Below are 21,913 nucleotides of genomic sequence, written 5' to 3'. Positions count from 1 at the left end.
CCCCATGTAAGAACACAAAACCATGGGAAAAAAGAAGTCTGATGTTGTCTTAATATTTTCAAACAGGTAATGGAAGGGACGCCTACAGCTACAAGCAAACATAGAATTAATATCGTCGTTGGCAACTGCAATCTTGTTCTCATCTCTCTATACTCAAATAATTTTTAAGAATACCTATAATTATAACTCTACTTAAAAATGGTTAGTTTTACACTAGGGGTGTCAAGTAGAACACAGCTTACCAGAATTAACAGAATTATCTTGATACTTCAGAAATCATTTTATAGTTCTACAGTTAATGGTGAACTGAAAAGCTGTTAAAGAAATTAAGCCATTTAAGATTGGTTCTTCAGAGGTGTTAGAGACACTATATATAGCAAAAAAAAAACCAGTACATGCATAAACCCAATTATAGATTGGATGCACTTTAAATTTAAACTATAACTCATAAATGTATCTAGTTTAGATTGTTGGGTTTGTATAGCTGATTTTAGTTACCCCAAAAGCTTTTTAAAAGGAGTCTATCACATGTCTGCCAAAACTCAAAGTTCTAACATGACTGGTAAATGTCTTTGTCTACCTTTATTGTCAACTTGAAATTAATTAAGAAACTGACCAATATTTCTTACTGCACTGGCATTTCAGGTAGGGGAGTAAGCAATGGGACTTGTTAAATGTCTAGTGATGAAAAGGAGCAATAGAAAGTCTCCATTGGCCCAGACAGGCTGGACTGCCTCTAAATTGTCATGACAGAGAGAGGGCGGTTGGTCAAAGGTCTGACACAGGAGAAATATCACAGGTCAAGTTTGTAGGGACAGAACTGAGAGGCGGAAACAAGCTAACTTGACAGAATAAAAACACCAGAAAAAGAAGTTCGGCTCCATCATTACTTCTCAAAACTGAATAGGTTTCTCACTCTACTTTTACAAGGATGACACTGCCATACAGGAATTTTTTTTAACTTCAGAAGAAAGTTTAAGGCATGATTCCCACATACATCATAATCAAAATGTTAACAGGATCACAAACCTCCTAGGAAAAAAACTTACTAAAGGTTAATTTTAAAAATTCAATCCCCCAATTTATATCTTACATTATAAAACATATTTACATATGGGCAATTAGGTAAAGCATAAATCTTGTAAGGTTATATATAGTTAATAGAAGTCAAGAGCAATGTACAAATGAGTAATTTTAACAACTGAATAAATATGAAAATATTGTTTGGTCCACATTTAATCCTAGAGTCAGACCTAATAGCCAACTCTACCGAATAGGTTGAATGACAGCAATAACAATGCAATACCATAACGCCAAAAGAGTATAAAATTAGTTATGACCAACATGGTAAGCACAAGTTTCTCAATTAACATATTTTATATTTCAAATATATACATTTTTGCAAAATAGTGATTTATGTAGAAACAAAGCTGTTTAAAATACTATGACTGGCATAAACAAATGAAGACAGTTATTTCATAAATCTATAAAGCATAGTTAACATAGCACTAAAGAGGTCTTTCATGAACAAAACAAAATAAAAATATATGTGTATGTACCTCCATCCTTTTTCTCCAATTCATCCCTAATTAGAGGGGAAGTAAGTATCACCTTCAAAGTTAGCGTGGGCTCTTTTGTATTCCGAATTATAATAGATGCCTCATCTACACATTGTTCCACTTCATATTTCTCTTCTGTGAGTTTCTGAAAGTCACCAAGATTTCAAAACATCCAATTAATTAGATTAAATTTTCAAAAAATGAATGATTGTCCCTTAGTTTCCAAGTGTTATTAACTACTAGTAAGACTATGTCAAGAGAGTGAATAAAGTCTTTAACTAGTTCTTTAGGGATAACATTTCTCTCTCCTTCCAAGTTATCAGCAAATCCTTTCTCCATCCCTCAAAAAGCAACCACAATGTCAACTCTCTATACAATTATAAACAGTATTTCAATTCATTCTTTGTAATATTTGAATGTAAAATAGCAACAGCATCATTATATTATAAACAGTAAATTACTGGTTTTTTACATTATTACAGAGAACTATTGTAGAAAAATAAATCGCTGGGAATGCTCTCTAAACCAATTCTTTTTTTTGATAAGAGCCTAAAAAGGAACTCCTACTTACCAAGGACTTACAAATTTAAGATTATGTAGACTTTTATATACGATTATATAGATTTCTAAAGAGAAACAAGAATGAATAAGAAAGAATCTCTACAGTCACTAACCAACAGCAACAACAAAAAATAGTATAAACAAGTAACTTCCCTTCTCTAACTATAGGTCTCAGAGATCATTCCAGTGAGGCCCATCACTATGGGACAAGTTATCTGACACCCACAGGGAAATAAATGTATACTACTTCTTTCAATATACAACTATATGCAATTTAAGAACCTCCCACAAAATAATCACCAATTAGAATCACATAAGTTGTATTTAATGTATTATCACACACACACACACACACACACACACACACACACACACACATATTAATTACACAAGGCCTTTCTTGGAGGTCAAAATTTAGTACCTATTATCTGATATAAATAGGTAAATGAAAACACTACTGGGTTTCTGCTCATCACTGCACATTAAAAGAACTCAGAGTCATTTACATAAAAATAGCATTTTATCATTAAACATTTCAAAAAAAGATAGAAAATAGAAAACTCATTATCTACTTTTGAATAGAGGAAGCCAAGGAAGGGCAAGGCCACAGAGTAACTGGAAAAAACAGAACTAGAATATAAAGAAAAAACAGAAAACTGCTCACATTCATTTTGCCACTATAAGAACATTAAAGATGTCCATCAGAGAATGAGTCAAACTAAATTTTTCAATTATTCATGCAGATCACCATAAGACAGATCCAAAGTAATAAGCATACGGTATTAAGTTCTGGACTAGACCAGGGGTGGAGAATGTCCAGCCCGAGGGGCCGTGTAAGGCCTGAGAAATCATTTGGTCAGGCCCTGCCAAGGCATTAGGGGCGAGTTAATTAAATGTTTGACCAAATATAGCAGCTAATTTTTAAGCTGATAATTTTGTATGGCCTGTGGATGATGTTATAACTATCCAAATGGCCTTTGGCAGAAAAAAAGGTTCCCCACCCTTGCATTAGACTAATTATAAGTGATTTCTGGTTTAGGTCTCCCTTCTTGCTCATGTAAGTTTTAAAATCACCTTAGGAAGCCCTAACCGGTTTGGCTCGGTGGATAGAGCATTGGCCTGCGGACTCAAGGGTCCCGGGTTCGATTCCGGTCAAGGGCATGTACCTTGGTTGCGGGCACATCCCCAGTGGGGAGTGTGCAGGAGGCAGCTGATCGATGTTTCTCCCTCATCGATGTTTCTAACTCTCTATCCCTCTCCCTTCCTCTCTGTAAAAATCAATAAAATACATTAAAAAAAAATCACCTTAGGAAAAAAATATGGAGAGAAAAGGTATAGTACAACCTCAATTAATTAAGGTACTTAGCTAACTGGAAGTTTTACTATGGTAAGTGCTTAAAATAAGAAAAAGATTTTTAAACTCATAAAAAAATAAGATGATAAGAAATTGGTTTTCAACACAAATACCAAAAAAACAAGGGGGAAGCAGGGAGTAAAAGTAGAAATCATCCTTAAAATGATTTTCTGAAACATTATTAGTAATAGTAATAATAATGTGTGTGTAACTTATATGTATATATTTGGGCACATGTGTGTGAACATGTATACAATCTAATGAGAGGGAAGTACAATTAACATCACCATTTTATGTGGGTACCTTTACCCAGCACCTATAGTAATGGATCTAACCATCACACAAAGCAGCTGGTTTCACCATTGGATAGCTTCATTGGCTATATTAAATTGAAATGTTTCTCATAATTTTCATTATTGGTCTTCATAGTTCAGGCCTCTTTTAACCTTCTCCAAGAAGCCCTTCATAGACCTAAAGCTATTTGAGTCTTGTTTAGTCTTCTCTTGACTAAAAAGCCCCAATCACTTTAAATCTGAACTGGTTTACACAGCCTGCCCTCTCTCTTGCTCCCCCGCTTGAACACTTGCTAGCTCAAGAAGAGCATTTTAAAACTGTGGTGCCCAGAAATAAAGACACACACACACACCCCTCAGGAAAGGGAAAAACTGCTGTTCACACAGTTGTGGTCTGCACAGAGAAAGCTCTATTAATGCAAACTGAAGCTTGGCCCAATCTCCTGTATCTTCAATACCAGAAAAATGTGATAGACTTTCAGAATAAGAACTCTGATTTATTACAACACTGGTTTCTCAAATCTTTTTCCACCCTAACACATGAGGAATATGACCATTCTCATAACAAACAGGACTCACTAAAGGAAACAGAAAGGGGGATGAAATGGCTGAAAAAGCCTTTAATATAGCCACCCATTTTATTATTACTTTATTATAGATTTAAGTGTACAATATTTACCATACTAAAAGCAGAAATATAGATTAAATTTTAAAGCAATATAAAAAATAACAGAAACAAGAGGAATTTTATTAACATTCTAATGACAAAAAGTATAGTTAGCCAGAAACCCGTTATTGGGCTTTCTGTTTCTTAAAACTTTATGTATTTCATGTTGCTTGCCACTTTCCGTCTCCAAATGATCACAAAGGGCTTTAAAAAAATTTTTTAAAGAAATAAATTTAACCCTAAAAAGACCAAAAACATTTCATCAGAATCAAAAATGGAAAAGCCAAATGTTTATACAGTCACTTGAAAAATCATGTTAAGATCTAAGAATGATAAAGCAGATGCTCCAAAAATTAATACAGGGGAATATGTCAACAAGTAATACAATTTGACTGTTAAGAATGCTAGATTAAAAAGCCAGAAAGATGGTTTTGACAACTAGTTGGTGAAAATGAAAGAAAGTGATCTACTAACAAAGCCAATTAAAAAGCAAGCTTAAAATTCCTATTACTTAAAGGGGGGGGGGGGGGGCGGCTTTTTAGAAGAAATATAAATTACTAGTAAAAAACAACGAAGAGAACATTCAACAACTCAAAGTTTGTACCTCATAGACTGCTATCTATTTATTTGACATGGATATAAGGACTAACTGATATGGAATCATCAAAAAGCCACAATCTAATAATACCACAATAACATATCTGAAACTGAAAAGTGATCATGGCTTCCCAATTAGTGATGCACTGGTCCTCAGAGTAGGTAGCAGCGTGGTCCTAGGGTTGCCTTCAGCCCTGGGGAGCTTTCAGTCTTCAGCAGCATCCTCCAGGAAGTATGCTAACATTAAAATTTTCTAAATGCATCACCAGGTAAAAAAGGTTTGGAAACAAGAAATTAACAGTGACTTTGCATTAAAAGTATGAGTGGGTGACTGTTAAATTAACTGAGTCTTCGATATTAAATATTACCATCTATGCAAATCTCCAGTTGCCTCAGCTCTTCTTTATCTTTCAATTCTTTTCTGCAATATACTAACCCTTCCAAGAGTTTCACAATGCTGAGAGACCTGGTCTGTACAACAGGAAGGTTCTTAACAAGACACACCTGAAAAATTTAAGATTGTACCTTAACAGCCACCTTAACTTGATACATGTATCCAGAGTACTCATCACCCATCACCAGAAATTTGCTTTATATGGGATGGATGAGTCATTGATCCAGAGAAGCATCATTCCTTTTGTTTGTACCCTTTACTATTACCGATTTCTTGTTATTGAATTCAAGGTCACTACCTATTTTCACCTTTTTACAAATTATCCTAGAGGTGCAATTAAACTGTACTCACCTGAATCTGAATAGGAAGATTATCTTTGACTGTATTTAACAGGGTCTCTGTGGGTTTATCTTTGCACATTAAAACCAGCTCCAAGTCCATATCATCTTTAATCAGCAAGCCTTTTGCAACCAGGCCAATTCTCATTACACCACACAATGTCCGACCACCTTGATCCCTAAAAATAAAAGTCTGAATGATTATTTTTACAACCTATTTCCTGACTAAAACTTAATCATTACTTGGTTTTCTGGCTATCCATGTGAAAGGGAGTATATAAATCCAGATATCCGAAATTCCATAAAATTAAGTCTGCAATTTAAGGCTCATATAGTATCAACCTTCCCCAAGAAATCATTAGGAAGCATATTTCAGACAAAAGATTTAAAAATTTTTCATCACATCTATATTGCTCAGGAAAATACAAAATACTGCATCTCGATCTTAAACACTTCTTCAAATTAAAAAATTCTTCCTATTATCTTTTTATTGGTAATTAAAGAATTTGTGAGGAACATGAGCACCATGGGATACTGAGAAAGCATCAGGATGGAAATCTAAAAGTCCAGAACTCTACTCCTAGTGATGCCTGCTGGTTCAGTATCCACAACTGTCAAATGGCTATCGGCTAGATGAGTCTTAGCTCATCCCTTCTAGTTGTTATCATTCTAGGAATCCACAGGTTTATGGAGAAAGCAGTTTAATGTGATAAAAGCAAAGGGCTGAGGAAAAAACAGACCAAAAGATAATTTGCCAGGATATGCATTTCGAATCCAGCAGTAAAAAAAAGAACAAATACTCAAAGAACATCAAGTTGAGAGTGGTGCAAAGAATGTTAGTAACTACCCTTGATTTTAAGTTTTTTAGGGGTTCATTTTCCTTAATCACACATGAAACTATAACTAAGCTGAGCCAGTCATTCAACAAGTAAGCAAATGTTTGAGTATGGAAAACATACTCAAAGGAGATCCAATCACTCCTGCTCCTGAGGCTTACACTGTGTAAGTACAAAAGCAGTAACCTGCTTAAAAGGGGAAGAAAAAGTAACAACCGAGAACAAACTGCATATCACAATTCTCATTTATACCTCAAACAAGCCTGCATTTGAAAAACAAAAAATTGTGAATCTCAGACAAGCTGATTAATTGTTCAGGTTCACAGTGAGAGTAAAATGGCAAAGCCTGGATTCAAACTCAAGTCGGTTTGATCACAACACTCAGGGTGTTTTTTTAATTATAGTCGCATCCCAAGTACAGAAAAAGGAGAGGTCAAAATTTAAAAGGTTAAGCAAAGCAACCTGAAAGTCTGACTTCAGCCCAGTCTTGATTTGGTTAAAAAGTCATTCTAGCTAGAGGCAAAGAATCAGCAGAGTTGGGCAAAAGTCAGCAGAGTACAGAATGAACTGGAAAAAGGAGAAAGGAAACAAATTGTGATCATTGAAACAAGACAGTAAATTATAAATAATCCAGTCATTGGTTCAGCACCTGGCACACCTCAGAAATTCATAAATAGTAAATCAATAAAAAAAATCACAAAGAAACTTTAAGGGTGGCAAGTATAGAAAAAAATAAAATAAAAAGCATTTTAAAGCAAGTGACCCAAGCGTAGGGAATTACTTAATATTAATAACAGTCAGGCCCTGACCGGTGTGGGTCAGTGGTTAGAGTGTCAGCCTATGTACTGAATGGTCACAGGTTTGATTCCAGTCAAGGGTACGTACCTGGGTTGCAGGTTCAATCCCTGGCCCTGGTCAGTCGGGACTCATATGGGAGGCAACCAATCAATGAGACTCTCTCAAATCCATACATTGATGTTTTTCTCCCCCTGCCCCCATGCTTCCTTCCACTCTCTCTGAAAAATCAATGGAAAAAATATCCTTGAGGGAGGATTAATTACAACAAAAAAAGAACAGTCAGGCCCTGGCCAGGTGGCTCAGTTGGTTGGAGTGTTGTCCAAAGGTGGTAGGTTTGATAGCTGTTCAGGCACATTCCTAGGTTGCAGGTTCTAGACCTGGTCAGAGTAAGTACAAGAAGCAATCGATGGATGTTTCTCTTTCACACTGGTGTTTCCCTCCCTCTCTCCCTCTCTCCCTCTCTCTTTCCCCTCTCCCCCCGTCCCTCCCCTCCCCTTCCTCTCTATCTAAATTAATTTAAAAAACACATCCTTGGGTAAGGATTTAAAGAAAAGAAAAAAAAGAATAATGAAGTCATCTTTGATTTTTTTTTTGTCTCCCTGTCCTCTCATATTCATTCTCCCAAATCTAATAATAGTTTGTAAATTCTCCCTCAAACCATTGCCTTCAAACTAGTTTCTTTTCAGGCTCTTACTACCTCTCCCCTATACTATCTCAATAACCTTTCATTACCCTGATTGACTAACCTCTGCCATCTCCAATCTACACTGTATCCTGCAACCAGAATAAATTTCCAAAAGCACTGCACAGATGATGGCACTCTCCCTGTTACTTTCCTGGTGTCCCACTGAACACTGACAGCATATTGAGAGGCAATTTAAAAAACCATGTAAATACCTGGTTCGAATCCTGGCTCTGCTACTTACGTTGTAACACTGGACAAATTACAAGTTACTTGACTTTTTGAGCTTACTTTCTCATTTGCAAAAAGGAAATAATACCTTCCTCTCAGACCAGTACTGAAAATATTTAATTTAATGTAATGAATGAGCCTGGCATATATTAATAGCTCAATAAATAGCTATTAATCCTTCAACAGTCCCTACACTTTCTCATACCTAGATCTTTATTTTAAAATATATTTTTATTTATTTCAGAGAGGAAGACGGAGAGAGATAAAAACAGCAATTATGTGAGAATCATTGATCGACCGCTTCCTGCACACCCCCTACTAGGGATTGAGCCTGCAACCCGGGTATGTGTCCTGACCAGGATTTGAACCGTGACCTCTTGGTTCATAGGTCAATGCTCAACCACTGAGCCACACCGGCTGGGCGCTCATACCTACATTTTGCTGAGATTTATTTTTTCTTCCACTTTCACTACCTGAGCCAAATCCCCACCCATCTTCTAAACCTACTGCATGCTACTTCCTTCACAAAGTTTTTTTCTGATCCCCAGAACCAGCACATAATCTCTCCCTGCTCTGTACTTTCACATTTAGTCACAGGAAATGGAGGCAAAGATGCTAAGAAGACTGGATCTGGAGTCCAACAGACTTAAGTATGAATCCTGGCAACACCACACACACTCATTCAGTGACTTCAAGCAAGTTAAAGTTTGATAACAATACCGAGTCACTTGTTTTTAGTAATCAAACCTGAAACAGTGAAAATATCATAAATGAAATGGTGGCAGAGGAGGAGTATAATAATAACAGAGACTAGCAGGTTTACAATAATGTGGAAAATAATCTGGTACAGTAACTGGCATGCAATACAATGGTAGCTATTGTTAACGAGCCATTATTACCTCACTTATTAAATGCTATATAATAATTATGATATATTTGGTCTTCTCATATAGAAGACAGCATGACTGAACAGGAAAACTAAGTCCTAATTCAGTACTGAAGTTAATAATGAACTTGAATACAGAAGGTATTGTAAAGCAAGCAACCCAAATGCAGGAAATTGCTTAAGAACAGAATCCTAATCCTATCTAATAAAAGAGAAACATGGTAATTAGCGCACGACCACTACCCTTCCCATTGGCTAATCAGGGTGATATGCAAATTAATTGCCAGCCAAGATGGCGGCCGGCAGCCAGGCAGCTTGAAACTAACATGAGGCTTGCTTGCTTCAGTGATGGAGGAAACCAACGTTCCCCGCCTGTCGCTGCCGGCCTCTGACCTGCAACTCTAAGCAACTATGTTACAAATATAGAAGCTAAACAAAACCCCAAAAACCTCCTTTAGTCGCCGGGCTTCAGCCAGCAGGATCGCAACATTGTTTCAAATACAGAAGGTAAACAAAGGCCAGAAACCTGCTTTCAGCAGCGGAGGCCTAAGAGCTGGAGCCTCAGAGCTAAAGCTGGCCCAGAATTAAAAAAAAAAAAAAAAGAAAAAGAAAAAAAGGAGTGGTTGGGAGCTTCAGTCACCTGCCAGCCTGAAAACAGCCCTCAGCCCCTCACGCAGACTGGCCAGGCACCCCAGTGGGGATCCCCACCCTGAAGGGTGTGTGACCAGCTGCAAACAGCCATCATCCCCTCATCCAGGCTGGCCAGGCACCCCAGTGGGGACAGCCACCATGATCCAGGACACCCTTCAGGGCAAACCAGCCGGCTCCCACCCATGCACCAGGCCTCTATATAGTAAAAGGGTAATATGCCTCCCAGCACCGGGATCAGCGTGACAGGGGGCAGCACCCAAACCCCCTGATTGCCCTGCAGCTGTGTGTGTGACAGGGGGCGGGGTCACAACCTCCCTATCTGCCCTGCTCTGTTCGTGACAGGGGAAGGCGCTCCAACCCCCTGATCAGCCCTGCTCTGTGCCTGATGGGAGGAGCTCCCCAACCCCCTGATCGGCCCTGCTCTGTGTGTGACAGGGTGCAGCGCCCCAACGCCCACCGCCGCCCCCCCCCCCCCCGGGGCCCTGCTCTGTGTGTGACAGGGTAGAGCCATAACCTCCCCATCGGCCCTGCCCTGAGTGTGACAGGGTGCGGCGCCCCAACCCCCTGATCCGCCCTGCTCTGTGTGTGACAGGGGGCGGTGCCCCAACTCCCCTAACGGCCCTACTCTGTGAGTGACAGTGGGGAGCTCCCCAACCCCCTGATCGGCCCTGCTCTGTGCGTGACGGGGGGGGGGGTCCCCCAACTCCCTGATGGGCTCTGCTCTGTGCGTGACAGGGGGGAGCTCCCCAACCCCCTGATCGACCCTGCTCTGTGCGTGACAGGGTACGGAGCCCCAACCCCCCTGATGGGCCCTGCTCTGTGACAGGGGGCAGCGCCCCAACCCCGACTGGCCCTGCTCTGTGCATAACAGGGGGTGGCGCCGCAACCTGCCCATCAACCCTGCCTTGAGTGTGACAGGGGGCGGTGCCCCAACCCCCCAATCAGCCCTACCCTGAGTGTGACTGAGGGTGGCATCGCAACCTCCCGATCCACCCTGCTCTGTGCATGACAGGGGCGGCGCCCCAACTCCCCAATCAGCCCGGCTCTGAGTCTGACCAGGGGCTGCACCTAGGGATTGGGCCTGCCCTGTGCCACCCGGGAGCAGGCCTAAGCCAGCAGGTTGTCATCTCCTGAGGTGTCCCAGACTGCGAGAGGGCACAGGCCGGGCTGAGGGAACCCCCACTTCCCCCCGAGTGCACAAATTTTTGTGCACTGGGACTCTAGTATTTCTAATAATACAAACAGTGGGATCTTGTGCAATTTGACTTTGAGTCTGTTTGTAAAAAGGTAAAATAAAAACTGCCTGACAAGAGAAGGCTCTTAATAACCATCAGCTAGCCCTCACCCATCTTGTGCCCTGTGTAGTGTTACTCAACATATAACAGGAGCACAATACACATCTATTATCAAACACACCTTTGCTCTTGGGAGATGTGTCTGCCTCTGATTGATACAAATAAGGACACAATCATTCTGCACAACTAGGGTTCTACCATGTGGGAAGAACCCCAGACAAATGTTCAACCTGTGACTAGTCCACAAAATGGAAAGACTTTATAATCTAGAGCATCAACATAGGGAGCTATATTTAAAAATCCAAATGAAGCACACGTGGAGCACATTATCTTTTAAAAACCTTTAAACAGTCCAGCTGGTGTGGCTCAGTGGTTGAGCATCTACTCATGAACCAAGAGGTCCCTTGTTCGAGTCCTGATTAGGGCACATGGCCGGGTTGTGGGCTCAAGCCCCTGTAGACAGCTGATCAATGTCTCTCATCTATGTTTCTATCTCTCTATCCCTCTCCCTTCTTCTCTAAAATCAATAAAAACATTAAACACATCCCTTTAAAACACAGTGACCTAATCCAGGTAAGCAAAAGTTTACTAGAACACTTTCCAAAAGTCTACCCAGCCATGAGAACAAACTGAAGATGTATTAACACATTGTATGCGGGAAACGTGTTTACATGTTTTACGTATTTATACGTTCTACCAGTGTAGTAGAGCGCGGGACACGTATTAATACGTTTTTTATAGACTAGCGGTAGAATGTGGGTAACATATAAATACGTAAACTAAAGTTATCGTAATTTTACTGAACGTTGCCATTTGCGCAAAAAATTAGCAAAAATGGCCCGCGCCACCTGTTAGCACGCAATAAAAACTACCCGCAAACAATGTGTTAAGAAGGCATGAACTCCACTAAAAAAGGAAACCACTTAAAAGTGGTAAATATGGTGAGTTTTATCTTATATATTTTGCAATTTTAAAAAAGTTTAAAAGGGCATAACACATTCCAAAGTACAATGCAAATATGAAGTGCATGAGAATTTAACTTGAACAGGGACTGGGAGACACAGAACTAGATTGTTAGATAATATTACTGACTAGAGGCCCGATGCACAAAATTTGTGCAAGAGTAGGCCTTCCTTCCTCCGGCTGCAGGCACCGGCTTCCCTCTGGCACCTGGGACCTGGGCTTCCCTCCAGCCACCAGCAGGCACCCAGGACCCAGGCTTCCCTTGTAGCCCCGACTTCATCCGGAAGGACGGTAGGACATCCGGAAGGACATCCGGAAGGACGTCTGGTCTAATTAGCATATTACACTTTTATTATTGTAGATTAACATGAACCGCAAATTAGAGTGACTTTTTTAAAGCCATCATATGTGAGAAAAACTGAATTGCTGCCAATATTACAACTAGATACAATGTACATATTACCTGTAAACCGTTAACAAAGTCAAGGAATTATGTTCAACTGAAATATGATACTAATTATCTTTGATCTGAAAATGAAAAGGTTACACTAGCTTTCAATTTATCAATACTTTCCCACTGTTATCTACTTATCACATTGATTCAGAATTAAAGCTGGGAAAAAATTCTATAACCTCTATCCTCAATTTACAAGTTTTAGCCAAAGTAATGTCTTAATCCCAGTTAATACAGTAGTTAAATTAGCTTCATCTTTCAAAGTCAATCATACACTTATTTCAGTCATAATAATGCTCAAAACAATAACTTTAAAATGCCATGATCTGACTCCAGTTATCAGCTTCATCTCACTAATCTCTTACTATATTTACAGCACTTCAACAATTACAGCACTCTGCTATAACTGTTGAAGGGTCTGGGTCCTGGTAGGTCTTGCATTTTACAAATATCCAATGAGCATTTACTATATGGAAAACACTGGGAATCAACATGGTAGATACAGTTAAAAATACCTTTAAATACATTTTCCTGCATCTTTCTTCTATACCAGGATTTTAAAATACCTGAAAAAATCACATTTTATGACTTCCCAGAAACAAAAAACACTACAATTTATGTCTGAATATAGAAGGCTGAATCAAAACATGAAAAAGATGACATATCATAACCTCCAAAAAGAGATGATTTTAAAGGGCTTGGTGCACTCTCAAAAGGCATCCTGCACAGGTCCCTCTTTTTCTGGTCTAATCACTCCTCCTTTCTTGCTTTCCTTTCAAATTTAACTCAGAAAAATTCCACAAATACTTACTTCCTTATTTACAATCATATAAATAAGAAAACACAAAGGACACCATATGCCAAACGTAACCCAGTGGGATCGGACCCTGGGCTTTTCTGGGTACTACAGCAAAGTGCCGCAAAGGTCAGGCCACACTCACTTGGAATAGGTGTCTGTGGCTTCATCCTTCTTCACTTCTGTCTCCCCCTCTGTTTTTGTGCCTTTGTTTGTTTCATCCAGCCAATCTGAGACATGTTTAAGAGCACATTCAACAGTAGACACCATATTCTGAACAGCTTCAAGTTCCTCTGGAGATGGATAGATTGTTGAGTGTTTCACCATAACATGGCGATCATCATTGGCAAAAGATCTAATAGATCTCTGTCAGAAGGAGAAAGAAAACAATTACCTCAATTAAAAAAAAAATGTTACCTGAAAAAGAAGACAAATATATTTAAGTCAAGTCATAGCATTACTTGTCAAACCATTGTGAAATAGTTAATGCTGAGAAAGTAAAAAATTGCTCAGGAATAAGAAGGAAAACCCCATTCTACTGAACACACCAAAAAATTAGAGATCTTTCATTCGTGTTTGGTACAGTTCACCCAGGTCACACTTGGTAAGATGTATATGCTACCTTTTAGCTGAATCTGTGTTTTGAATACCACTTCAGAAAAAGTCACCCATATCACACATTATCTGCTAAAAACAGACACGTCCTAGCTTCAAGAGAGTATCTGAAAATGCAGGAAATGCATGATGATGACTCATGATACCCAGTCTCTCCTTTCCAAACTGCTGGAGATTTCTGCACCTTGAAAAACTGAGATTTTATAATACAGTAATAATACAAAATACAACATTATGTATGAACTATACACACACTGGAATACTATTTACTGTTTGTCAATTAAAACATTGGTGCAAGGCTTTAATCCTTAAAAAAAAGTGGCAGGGGACATCCCAAATTCCAGAACAAGAAAAATACATGCAGGGTGGGGCAAAGTAGGTTTACAATTGTGAGTACATGAAACAGAAATTATTCTTGAATTGTTATTAATTATTGTATTATTTTCCATATGAACACTTGTAAACCTACTTTTGCCCCACCTTATATTGCTAAAGAAATCAACTTCCCAAACTAATTTACATATGTATTACATTCTCAATCAAAATACCCTAAGGATAGTGTATTAATACTGAACATAATTTTATAGCTCTTTTGAGGAGGAAAAAAAAATCAATGAAAGTAAGAAATATTCTACAAAAATAGATGGGTGGTGCCATTGTGCTAAAACAAAATATCAAAAACTTAAAAAGCAATAATTAAAATGACTGGTCCAGAAATCAGTGATACAGATTAAAGCCTAGAAATAGGATGAATTTCATGAAAATATAATAGAGTAGATCCTTCACACTCATAAGTCACATATCAAAAACCTTGAATACTTCCAAATTTACAAATACCATGAAGGCACTTGTACCCGTGCAAAGCAAAATGAACCAGGATAACTTCATGAGTTTTCATAAAGCCAAAAGTATTCTTTTTTTTTTTTTTTTTTTTTAAGGATGGCTACAGTGTCTTTACTTACATGAAATTATGCACTAGTAGGTGGTAAATATTTGCTTTAAAGTCTTTACCTCGAAATAAAAGATTCACAATTTTGTCAGTGTTCTTTGCTTTGTTTTTATATCAATATTTTAAAAATCTATTAATTTGAACAAATTAATCTATTAATTTGTAAACTAATACTACAGTATAATTATTCCCTATAAAATGCAGCAACTATAACTAAAAAGGTCAGTAATCCTTTGAAACCCCGTTATTAAATTAAAAAAGGACTAAAAGCAATCACAGAAGCTTTCTTTGTTCTAGATAAAAAAATCTTATCTAGATGTCTTTCTTACTCAAAGTCTACAACCAGTCTCTAACTAGAATTTCTTTTGCCAAACTTTTTAATCACTTCATGAGATTTACTCATATATCCCAAAAGAGCCATGTAACGAATTAGAAAATGCTAGGTTGTTCTAGGGATTATAACTTAGTTGAGTTGTTCTTTTTTATATATATATATATATATATATTTTATTGATTTTTTACAGAGAGGAAAGAAGAGAGAGACAGAGTTAGAAACATCGATCAGCTGCCGCCTGCACATCTCCTACTGGGGATGTGCCCACAACCCAAGTACATGCCCTTGACCGGAATCGAACCTGGGACCGTTCAGTCTGCAGGCCGACACTCTATCCACTAAGCCAAACCGGTTTTGGCAATTGAGTTGTTCTTTAGAGAAGAAATTCTATTAAAATATTTTTGTTCTGGATGATAGGAAAAAAACGCTACCTTTGGATTTTCTCCATCATTTAGTTTTATGATGATTTACTAAATTACTTAGATCTCTCAGTCCTACACACTGGCCTCACCACAGTAAAATTAGATTGCTATGTAATACAAGCCCTTGGTGCCTCTCTCAAAAATAACACAGACTGCCCATGTTAAGTCCAAGAGCCAACAGGACGTAATAGGGCAAACATAATGAAACAACGGTGAAAGAAAGAGTTAAACAATATGAAAAAAAAAAATTGGAGGGTGATCTTATTTACCCAAATAAACTCCAAATAGATTTTTAAAGTATTAAAAAATTAAATTGAAAGAACTATGCAGAAATAGAAAGTTCTCATTAAAATCTGAGATATAATACAAGAAATTGAAAACGACCTACCAACCAATTAAATTATATAAAAACACAAGTTTCTACACCAAAAAAATCAAAGCTAAATTTAAAATAAACTAGAAATGAAATTTTCATCAACTAGGACCAATCTATCTATATAAAAGCCTAAGCGACCATCGCAACCGAACGGACAACCGAACAGGCTGCGTGGGGCGACCAGGCTGGCAGGGGGTTAGTGAGGGATGACCAAACAACTGAGCAGCAGGCTGTGTGGGGCGACCAGGCTGGCAGGGGGTTAGTGAGGGATGACCAAACAACTGAGCAGCAGGCTGTGTGGGGCGACCAGGCTGGCAGGGGGGACAGCTGGGGGCAACCAGGCTAGCAGGGAGGTGGGGGGGAGCGGCAGTTGGGGGAGATCAGGCCGGCAGGCAGAGGCATTTAGGGGTGACCAGGCCAAGCAGGAGGGACAGTGAGGGGCAATCAGGCTGGCAGGCATTGGTGGTTAGAAGTGATGAGGCTGGCGGGGGGGGGGGGGGGGGGGGGGTCAGTTAGGGGCAATCAGGCAGGCAGGCAAGCAGTTAGGAGCCAGTGGTCCAGGATTGTGAGAGGGATGCCAGATTGGAGAGGGTGCAGGCTGGGTTGAGGGGAACCCCACCCCCGTGCACAAATTTTGTGCACCGGGACTCTAGTTATATATATATATATATATAAAGCATTTCTTTACACTGTAAGAATATCAAGACCATAATAGATAAATGAGCTGAAGTGTTGAATAATTTACATGGGAGGAAACACAAGTCAGTGTCATTTTTTACATATCACCATAAAACTCAGGACAGAGAAAATCCCAAATCAACATATTCCCCACCATCCAGAACTAAAATATTAGAATTTCTTCTCTAAAGAGCAATTCAACTAAGTTATAATTCCTACAACTTTTTTAAAAATCAAACAACACTTAAAGAAACACTATCAGATTTACTAAACAATGTATTTCAAACATACTGATGATTAATATTTTTGTGTTTTTTCCCCACCTTTTTTAAACCTTTTTTCAGTTATATACTAAAGGGAAAAAATTCACACATCCTCCTGAAACAAAACACTAGGCGGAAACAATCCAACACATTTTACCAACTAAAAAACTAGGCACCAGAGGTTATGGCCTCATCTAACATCTCAAATTCAAAAGAATGAACTTTCCACAGAAAACAAGATTTCCTTGATATTCAGTTCAGTGTCCCCAATACAGTTAACACTTGACCTTATTATTTTAAAAGGATGTGGAAAAAGGTGGCTTTTCGAGTTAAATACACATTTTATACACAACTTTTATTTCCATGGGGAAAAACAACTGAATTCATAGAAAATTACACAACTTCAAGTTCAAGGTCACATCAGCCATTGGTATATTTGCTGATGCCAGTTTTATTAGAAAATATTATTTATGAACATTCCCTCCTTTGTACTTAATAATTTATGGTCTGCAGGCTCATGGGGCTCCATCTTGTGGTTTAAAGGGCTCATAATAAATCTGAACTCATTTCTTTGCCTAAATGGTAGAGTGCCTTCTTCATCTGATGCACTAGAGCCAAAAATTAACACCATTGTTTTTTCACTTGCCGTCCTGTTAACACTTCCAATTTTAAACTATTGGAATCTTTTGTAACTTAATTAAGAAACATAAGTAATAACCTACCATGGTTTCCTACAGTGTTTTAGCTTCTTTTTCCGATCCTTTCCCCTCTTTCTTGTTGTCTTCACCAGACACTGTTTTATGTGACAGTACCTCCTCATAAGCCTGAGTCCCCTGACAACTCAGAGTCAATACGGCAAAGGTTTGAAGACTGCTCTCCGAATTACACCTGTAAGAGAAAATAAAACCAACTTTTCAAAAATGCTTATTTATTATCAGTTTCATATCTAAGTGTGGAGCCTATAAGCATGTTATTGACTAAAAAGAAACAATCTTTACAACAGCAACTACCTCATTGCAAACAAAAAGCTAAAACAGCCTTTGAAGGCCTGGGCCCATGAAAAAGTGAGTCTAAGTCAGTGGTTGGCAAACTGTGGCTCGTGAGCCACATGCAGCTCTTTGGCCCCTTGAGTGTGACTCTTCCACAAAATACCGACTTCTGTGCATGGGCCACGAAGTTTCAATCGCACTGTACGTGCGCGCCCACACATGGTATTTTGTGGAAGAGCCACACTCAAGGGACCAAAAAGCCGCATGTGGCTCACGAGCCGCAGTTTGCTGACCACTGGTCTAAGTGATATGGCCAGAAAAGCAACCCCTTCCTGGTAGTCACAATGTGGATGGCAGCTCGCTGACTTGCTCTCAATGAGATAAAGATATTAACAAACATAGTACCACCACCTAAAATAAGTAATAGTACTATTGTTGGCAACAATGTTGCAATTAACCTTGAGATTTTTCTATTGGAAACTGGCATTAATCAGACCTATCCAAAAAGTAGGTAAGATACCTGAAAATATACCACCACCAATTGTAACCATGAGCCTTTTCAATCTGATAGAACCCCTAGAGGCCCCTGGTGTGTGTGTGTGTGTGGTGGGGGGGGGTCCCCTCAGCCAAGCCTACACCCTCTCCAATCCAGAACCCCTAAGGGTATGTCCAGCTGCCAGGATTGGGCCTAAACTGGCAGTCGGACATCCCTCTCACAATCCTGGACCGCTGGCTCTGAATTGCTCACCTACCTGCCCGCCTGGTCGCCCCTAACTGCCCCTCCCTCTCCCCCCTCCCCACCAGCCTGGTCGCCCCTCACTGCCTCCCCTGCCAGCCTAGTCGCCCCCAACTGCAACCCCCCACCGGCCTGGTCGCCCCACGTAGCCTACTTGTTCAGTTGTTTGGTCATCTCACTAACCCCCCTGCCGGCCTGGTCACCCCATGGCAGCCTGCTTGTTCAGTCGTTCCTCACTAACCCCCCTATTGGCCTGGTCATAGGCAGCCATCTTGTGAGGGTGTGATGGTCAATTTGCATATTATCTCTTTATTATATAGGAGGATGAGATAGGCAGCATATGTTGCCACAATGTTTTTCCTTTAATCATGTTTAAGCCAAAAATTCGGATTTTTTTTTTTTTTTTTGGCTCTGTACTCCCAAGAAATTCTACTTCCCCCTCAACCTATTATGCACTGATATATGAGACTCCTGAATATCTGCTAAATCCTGTCTTCATTACCCATGGATGAATCTAGCCAGGATCCCACTGTATATTTCTGCCCAGAGGCTTCATCATCCCTTTGTTTCACCTTTAGGAGATTTTATTCCAGACAGTGTAAAAATTAACTCTTCTGAGCACTGATGAACTGCTTATATAAGCCAGGTACTTAAAAAAACACACAAAAAAACTAGAGAGTGACTATCAGAATAGAACACATGCTTTAACTATGTAGATATCAGGAGTATCTTACATACCACACAATACATAAACTCACAAAGAAATAGCTTTGACTTTATTTCATTATCTTTTAATTTAAAGAACACCCCTTGTTCTTCTTTTTGTAAGTTTCCTAATATAGTCCACCAGTTACTCCCTTACAGAAAAAAAAAAAATCCTTTTTTAATTTGGACAGACCAGGAAAGTTACATGTGTGACATCTAACTCTCCCAAATACAAATGAAAAAAAAAAAGACCCATGATTATAATCAAACTAGAGGCCCAATGCACAAAATTTGTGCAAGAGTAGGCCTTCCTTCCTTCAGCTGCCGGCACCGGCTTCCCTCTGGCACCCAGGACCCGGGCTTCCCTTGCAGCCCCGGCTTCGTCTGGAAAGTCGTCCAGAAGGACGTCGGTCTAATTAGCATATTACACTTTTATTATTATAGATGATACTCAACTGTGACCTAAGTGCAAAACTATTCATATCCTGTAACCAACTTCCCTGACTCTGGTTTACAAAATCCACCAGAAATAAGCTAGTGAGGCTTGCCTAAAACAAAAAGGTTATGTAAGTGAACTAACAAATGAAACTTACTTTGATTATGTATACATATCACTTTAAGGTAAAGCAGGAACATGCACATGCTGCAATTCACAGGTCCTTTTATACAACAAACAAACTAAAACTTGATCCCATGGTAAAAGACACCTCAAAGATTCTGTCACTAAAATCATACCTTCGGCAGGAAGATCGTACTACACAATTTAGAGTCTTTGGCATTTCCTATTCCCAACCCTATTCCATGCTAGAGGACTCAGTACTTAGCTGTGAATCCAGCAGCCAAAAAAGAATGCTATGTGCTCAATTGAGAACTGAAAACAAAATCCACACAAGCTCTACTCTGTAAAAAGGTAAAGGCAATAAATCAATCAACCATATCAAGAAAGTAGACTGACAGTAGAAAAAGCAGGAAGAATGCTAAGAAAACGCTGAGATAGGTTGTGGATGGCCAATATAAAAGTACAGCACTCCTCAGTCATTTAGCACAGAGATGAACCACCCTACACATGCATCAAGAAGTTCTGGGAACCTCAGGGTGTTATATAGCATAGTGCAGGAATTCCTGATAAAAGCAGTGTAGCTCAGAATCATATTTTGTTGGTGCTGTAAAAGGAACTAGGAAATCATCTGGCCCAATTCCACCTACCCTTAGTTTACAAATGAACTACAATCAGAAACATTAAGGTCACACAACTAATCAGGAATAAAGCCTGGTCCAGCACCTAAATAAAGCCCAATGCTTTTTCCCTACCGTATCAATCTGAGAAAAAAAATCAAACTATATACGGTAGACTGTAAGCAGATGGGAAGAAACTGCAACACATTTTTAAAGAGTTTCCCTCTTTTTTTTATTGTTTAAAGTATTACATGTCTCCTTTTTCCTCGATTGACACGCTGCCCCCTGCCACTCCCATCCCCGAGGGCAGGCCCCCACCACCCCAGTAAAGAGTTTCTCTTTTTTAAAATGGATAAAATTATCACCTTCAAATAAAAAAACTAAACTTTGCTATTTAATAGCTCTTGTGACCTTGGAAAATTATGACTCAGGAAATCACTTAATTTACTTGGGTCTCAATTTCCTTTATTTATTCCACTACTGATAGCTAACATTTATGGAACTCATATTCTGAACCAGGCACTGTTCTAAGAGCTTTTCATATATTACCTCATTTAATCCTTACAACAATCTCAACAACTGTCTCTAATACATCAAGGAAACTAGAGCATTAAGAGGTCATATAACCTAATTAAAATCACAAAGCAAAAGTATACAGTAGAGCCAAGATTCAAACCTAGACAATCCCTTTCAATAATAATTTGGCTCTAAAGACACTCACACTTGTTAGAGGATAAACATTAGCTATTTCAAAAAATATTGCTATGTAATTACAAAGGCCATATAGCTGCACAGCACACACAGGCTTTGGAGTCAGACATCCCTAGATTCAAGTACAGGCATACCTCATTTTACTGTACTTCGCTTTATTGCTCTTCACAGATGTTGCCATTTTAAAAATCTGAAGGCAAGATCCTCCATCAGCACAAAGATTGTAACTCACTTTATTGTGATACTCACTTTACTGCAGTGGTTTGGAATTGAATCTGCAATATCTGAGGTATGCCTATACCAACTTTGCCACTCCACTTCTTTGAGCCAGAGCTTTCTCACCTGTGCAATGAGGTGAATGGTATCTACTTCAAACTAAATGAGATTGGTCATAAAAATACCTAAAAGTATCTGCCAAATAATGTACACTCAATAAATGTCTTCAGGGGAGAAGAAAACCCTCAAATATCAAATAAAATATTTTATTTATACATCAGAAACAGCTAAAAAACACCTTAGAAAAATATTAGCTGTGCTCTACCTGTTAAATAAGAGTACTTTATACAGCATGTTGAATGTATATGTATAGGCATGTGTGTACATG

General features: G+C 39.0%; 1 protein-coding gene across 13 annotated transcripts in view; it reads right to left on the bottom strand.

Moving 5' to 3' along the window:
- LOC118667076 (spermatid perinuclear RNA binding protein) overlaps positions 1 to 21,913 on the bottom strand; it is a 142,014-nt gene that overhangs the window by 53,498 nt on the left and 66,603 nt on the right. For all 13 annotated transcript variants that reach the window (XM_036329710.1, XM_036329716.1, XM_036329721.1 and 10 more), the window contains exons 2-5: positions 17,715 to 17,880; positions 13,501 to 13,721; positions 5,777 to 5,942; positions 1,560 to 1,704 (exon numbers count right to left, since the gene is read on the bottom strand). In XM_036329710.1, coding sequence (XP_036185603.1) covers positions 1,560 to 1,704; positions 5,777 to 5,942; positions 13,501 to 13,721; positions 17,715 to 17,717 — 535 coding nt within the window. In that variant the 5' untranslated portion in view covers positions 17,718 to 17,880. The remainder of the gene's footprint in view (positions 1 to 1,559; positions 1,705 to 5,776; positions 5,943 to 13,500; positions 13,722 to 17,714; positions 17,881 to 21,913) is intronic.

This window comes from Myotis myotis, unplaced genomic scaffold, assembly GCF_014108235.1.
Source record: "Myotis myotis isolate mMyoMyo1 unplaced genomic scaffold, mMyoMyo1.p scaffold_m19_p_12, whole genome shotgun sequence".
Classification (NCBI taxonomy): domain Eukaryota; kingdom Metazoa; phylum Chordata; class Mammalia; order Chiroptera; family Vespertilionidae; genus Myotis; species Myotis myotis.
Note: the sequence above shows the minus strand (reverse complement) of the source record. Positions and strands in the feature narration are given on the sequence as shown.